Source organism: Geospiza fortis, unplaced genomic scaffold (genome assembly GCF_000277835.1).
Source record: "Geospiza fortis unplaced genomic scaffold, GeoFor_1.0 scaffold53, whole genome shotgun sequence".
NCBI lineage: Eukaryota > Metazoa > Chordata > Aves > Passeriformes > Thraupidae > Geospiza > Geospiza fortis.
In genome coordinates this window covers 1638700-1644535 of record NW_005054305.1, presented here as the reverse complement: position 1 = coordinate 1644535, position 5836 = coordinate 1638700, and the positions used below count along the sequence as shown (strand labels likewise).

Below are 5836 nucleotides of genomic sequence, written 5' to 3'. Positions count from 1 at the left end.
TGAATGTTAAATTATGTTTACATTGAAAATCTCCTAATTTAAACTGTAATATATTTTCAAAGCAAAGTCTTTCCTGCCTGGCTCTTTGCAAACTATTTGCATACAGTGTTAGATGTTGGCATCAAGGAAAACAGCTTTACTTTTATTGTGCAGTAACTGTGTAATCAGATGTTGGCTTGTGATGAAGCATGAATTAAATGCTTATATCTTCATTTTATTTAGCTGTGCTTTTTATTCTGCATTGCTGAATAGGTAATTGCCGATTACTGCATGTAGTACATCTTCCTTTCTAGTAGTAGTTTGCTTTTGTGCTATTCTGCTTTATTATTATAAATACACAGAATTATTAAATATGCATTTTTTAAAACCAGAATCAAGACTTGAAGGTTGGCTTTCAGTACCAAACAAGGGAAATATAAGGCGGCATGGCTGGAAGAAACAGGTACAGATGCCTTTTTTTCTTTCTTCCTCAGTTTCCTTGGAAAAGTTTCTAGGCATGTGGTGAATTGGTTTTACAACTCGTATTTAAGAAACAAACAAAATAATTAAGAGTAATTTAGTGTATGTACATTATTGAAGAAAAAAAAAACCCAAGAAAATTCAAGTTCAGTATGAAACCTTTAGTAATGACGTTATGCAAATTTGCAACAGGGGAGGAAATGCTTTACAATGAGCATCTTGGAACCATTAAAAATCATGTTTCTTCTTTGAGTAAGCATCTTTATAATTCTGTTACTGAAAAAGAGCCTCTTTGTGCAACTTGACAGTACAGAGTAGGGAATACCACACTTAAATTTTCTGAAGGTCATGGAAGAGTGCATCACACTCTAACTTGCTACATATGATTTCCAAGGATGTTTCTGTCTCCCTTACCTTTAAAATGATAGGTTTCTCTTAAAAAAAAACTGATTTACCCTAAGAAACGGGATCTCTGTGCCAGAATTCCCACTCCAAGCAAAGCAATTTTGTTTAGCCTCTGCAAAGGTTATGATCTGTTTCTTTGAAACATCCAATGTTCAAATTGAGATACTTAGAACCAGTTTCTGATTATCTTTTCTGACTTTTCAATTCCCCCCCTTTTATCATCTTTTAGAACAACTAAATACAAAAGTGAACATGGTCTCTAGAATTTTTAAAAATTTAAAAGCTAATTGTATTAAACAGTTTATTTTCCTTCATCTTCCTTATATTAAAAGACTGCTACTGGGAACTACTGAGTTATTATTCACACTTTTGAAGTAACTTTCTAATTCTTGTTGAAAGGTATTTCTCAAATGCTTCTATTTATATTCACATTCTACAACAGCTGGAAATGATTCCTATAAAATTTAAAGGAGAAGGGATTGATTCCTGTCAGAGAAGCACTTGAGGGTTTGTATTGAGTCTTTAGCTGCTGTGCTCCTTCTTTGAAGTACTGCTATTTTCAGTGGGTGTCCATGGCCTTCTTTTATACACTCCAAGTGTTGGAGTTCCAGACCTGCCTATTTTTACACCAATATCAGACCTTGGTGATTTGTCTGTAAGTTAAAACCACCGCCTATTCTGGCTTGCTGGGAGTGAGTGATAAGTTCTGCCCTATTTCAACTACCTTCCCCCCACCCCTTTGAGTAAGGGAGGAGCAAAAGCAGAATTTATGGGTTGAGTTAGCCGTTTACTAAAAGCACAAAGCAAGACTAAGACAAGCAGAATAAAACCAGCAATATTAACAGCAAAAGTATACAGAAAGAGAAGGTGCTTTACCTACAAAAAAGGTGCTCACCACCAGGAACAAAACCAAATGGCAGATGCTTCCTGTAGATCTGTTTGATTGCTAGGGCTGCTTGAATCCTCTTGTTATAGAATTGACAGTGCCTGGCACAAGTCAGGTAGCTTTGTTCTGTTCTGGATTATATAAAATACTGTGTCATTTTTCTGTCAGAATGCTTCTAAGTACCCTTTTGTGATTGTTTTGTAAAAATGGAGATTATTTTTGCATTCTCTGACAAATGAAATTTTAAACTCATGATAAATGCAGCTTCTCCAGTGAAAGACTATCAGAATTTCTTCAGGCATGCCCAGTATAGGCATTTTTACTTGCCTCAAGATATTTTAGGCACTTAATCCATTCTTTTCCAACACTTCCCTAGTTTGAATGCGCTCACACTTTGGAGGAATTTGAGCTGCAGATGGATGGCTCAGTCATGAAATAAATTGTACTGATAAGGTTCCTTAACTAGCTGAGGCTCATATCAGTGAGACACAATAGTGAGGGACTGTGTTCACTCACATGTGCATTCTGTTGCCTGAACTGAACTGCACTTGTTTCGGCTACTGTTGTAGCTGAACAAGCTGGGAGGTGGTCAGCTTCCTCAGGTGCTTCTCTTCCTAATTCTCCTGCAGTTTCAGTTTTGTGAAAGTGAGAGGTATATGCAACCTCAAATATAGGCATGCCCAGATTAAATTAAAGGAAAAGCAAAATCATATTAGGAGTGTAATTGGATTGATGCCTGAATTGTTACAACTTGAGCTGCTGCATTTCTGTCTCAAATGTCCGTAGTACCGATGTTTTTGCGTGATTCCCTCTGACTTATTTCGCTTAAGTTAGAAAGGGGTGAGCGTGGAAATCTTACTTGAGAAGAAACACTTGTTACACCTAAAGCTAACACTGAAATAGGTTACCCTTATTTTTTTCTGGAGCTTCATTTCATCCCCAGTGAAGATGATAAAATATCCTTCAAAAGCCACTGTAGAACAGAACTACTGTCAGAAGATTTTTTTTATATGTTCACAACAGGATATTGACACTGTTGTGCATAACTTTTTTTTATGAGGTCAAGTTGTTCTTTCACTAAGGCTTATCTGTAGTGTGATAATTGAATTCCGTTACAGTTAGAATTGGCATTTGTGATAGTTGTCATTTGAAGAGCTTGCTCTTATCTCTGAAAGGTGGAGGTGCACACTTCAAAGATGAAAAAGGCATTAGTTTGCTATTGGAGTGGATAAAGGAATTGAAGTACAGTCTTTTTCTTCAATGGGAAAAATCACAGGAGGCTCACACTTAGTACTTACTCAAGCTGATCAGGCTTTCTATTAAGGAATTGTGACAAAATGCCATTTCATGGCTTTTTTAAGATGCATTTCAGTAATTGAGATTTACAACTGTAGCTCACACTTTGCACAGCACATTTTAAAAATGCTGTTGTATAAACTTAAGGGGACTTTCATACTCAGGTTTTGAGGTCAGCTTCAAGTGCTGTGTAAAATGAGGTTGAAACCTCCCTTTATAGAAGGAGTAGACATTTATTCAAATTATCAGTTGTGCAGAAATCCATCCAGTTACCTGCCAGTACTTGGACTCAAGATGAACTATTGGTGCATTCACTCTCATGCTTTTCTGTCCTTCTGGGTTATATTTTATGTGAATCTGGAGATCGGTGTAGACAATTTACCTCCTTTTAATCATCCTTAGTGTCTTGTATCTTACAGTTCCTTCTAAAACATTTCAAACTTCCGGGGAGGGAACAGCCACAGCTGTCACTGAGCTTATACTTCTGGACAGTTCCAGCAAAGATGTTAGACTGGCAACTCCCAGTGAAGAGCAGCAGGCAGGGAATTCCAGTCTTGAATTTACTGGGACGTGCTTAGGGTAGAGGTGTTTGATCTTAACTATCTCAGTGTATCCATGGGTACCAGACCTCTGTTTCTGCTGATTCCTTTTACCAGTCCATTAAATTGGGTGTGTAGGAAATAGCAGGAGTCATGGGACTCTGTTTTAGCCTACCAGCAGTTTGGTGTGAAGTACCAGTGAGTCCTGCAGGCCTGTAGAACTAGAGAAGTTTTTTACAACATTATCAATAAGTGATAGCTTTTGCTTTTTGTCACTCTCAGTGATACAGTAAATTTCCTAGTGACCTGCCAGTGGCAACTGAAATTTGTGAGTTTTTGTACAGATGGACTTGCAGAGTCATCACAAGCATTTTAGAGTGATCCAGGAACAATACAGTCACTGCAACTGTAGCACAGCACAGCTGTCTGTAGTGTAGCTGCCTTCAGGATGATTTGAATATTTCCTGATGTTAATTTGAAACCTTTCATTTACTCTGGCTTTATATGTGCATGTGGATATATTAGGATAACTAATTGCTTTTTAAAATGTGATTTCAACTGTTTTACCCTTTCTTTCCACAGTATGTGGTGGTGAGCAGTAAAAAGATACTGTTCTACAATGACGAAAAAGACAAGGACCAGTCTAATCCATCTATGGTACTAGATATAGAGTAAGTAAAGTCATTGTTAGTTTTGGATACAAATTGACAAAAGAGTGTTGTGTGTGAAATAGCAGATAGAAAATCCAGAAGCTTGAAATAAAAATTCCATAAATTTTTAATTTCCCATACAAGTTGGAAAATGTCTATCTGTATTTTAGTGTACCATTAACAGAACTTGGACAGTACTTTGTCCTATGATTGCTATAAGTTAGAGAAAAAGAGAAAGGATCATTGCTATTCTAGTCCAAAGCATTTCTAATTTTTCCAGCTGTTTTCTGTTTAAAGTGGTAAAATATATTAATTGTGATTCCCTTACATTGGTTATACATGAGGAAAATTGTATCAAATATCACTGAAGCCCCTCAGTGGTACATGACTGTGATGTTTGAACAGCTGATTGACATTATGGGATCTTACAGAATAGTAATTGAAAAAAGGTTTTACAATTCATGAATAGATGTATCAGGGACTACAGTGGTCTGGAAGGACTCTGAAACTCAGGAAGTGCTTCAGCTGCCAATTGCTCATAACCAGGAAAAGAGTTATTTTTTCTTAGAACTGTTTCATACTCTGTTTTCATAAACATCTGCTACAGCCACTGTTGAAAACAGGATCTTGGGAGAGGTGGACTTGAGTCTTGACTCACATGATGTTTGTTCCAATTTAAATAGTTTTTTCAACAGCTGGTGCCCCAGATTTCCTTTTGTGATGTTTTGGCATAGATTGTTCATCAACGTGATTTAGTAAAAAACTACTGGATAGTATTCTACTTAATATGGTTACTTTTATCCAGGTTTTCACTAATTTTTTTCTAGCAATAATGTTAGATTTCCTGGTGTTTTGAGGAAGTATTTGAATGCCTTTATCTTAAGTAAATTTACCATGATGGATCTTGAATGCATTGTAAGATAACCCTCTTTCCATGCTGTGAATTATTTTGGTCTTATGTGGGTAGACAAAATCTGTATGGTTTATGAATTAGTTCCCAAAATCATATTGCAGTGTTGAAGTAGGTTCTGTTGCTTGCATAATTTCTGAGAACTTCAAAGCAGTTTGATAATTGTTCTGAACCATACATAACTTTTTAGCAATTTCTGATTAATGTTTCTTCTAATCTAGTAAGCTGTTTCATGTCCGGCCTGTAACTCAAGGAGATGTATATAGAGCTGAAACTGAAGAAATTCCTAAAATATTCCAGGTAAAAATAAATAGATTCTCCTGTCTATTTAACTCTCTTGAAAAAGTGGTAGCTTCTTTGAAGAGGGTATAAAAGTACTTAGTGCTTCAACAGTAACACAGCAGTGTTCTTTTTCAGATTCTCTATGCTAATGAGGGGGAATGCAGGAAGGATTTGGAAGTAGAACCAGTACAGCCGGCAGAGAAGACAAATTTTCTAAATCACAAAGGCCATGAATTTATTCCCACGTTATACCACTTCCCAGCCAACTGTGAGGCCTGTGCCAAACCTCTCTGGCATGTCTTTAAACCCCCTGCTGCCCTAGAATGTCGAAGATGCCATGTGAAGTGCCACAGAGACCACTTGGATAAAAAGGAGGAATTAATTGCACCATGCAAAGGTATACTCATGT

General features: G+C 36.8%; 1 protein-coding gene across 1 annotated transcript in view; it reads left to right on the top strand.

Annotated features, from left to right (window-relative positions):
• Positions 1-5836, top strand: part of ROCK1 (Rho associated coiled-coil containing protein kinase 1) — an 82696-nt gene that overhangs the window by 70241 nt on the left and 6619 nt on the right. Inside the window, exons 28-31 of the mRNA XM_005418282.2 lie at positions 372-442; positions 4168-4256; positions 5367-5445; positions 5563-5824. Of these exons, the coding sequence (XP_005418339.1) occupies positions 372-442; positions 4168-4256; positions 5367-5445; positions 5563-5824 (501 nt within the window). The remainder of the gene's footprint in view (positions 1-371; positions 443-4167; positions 4257-5366; positions 5446-5562; positions 5825-5836) is intronic.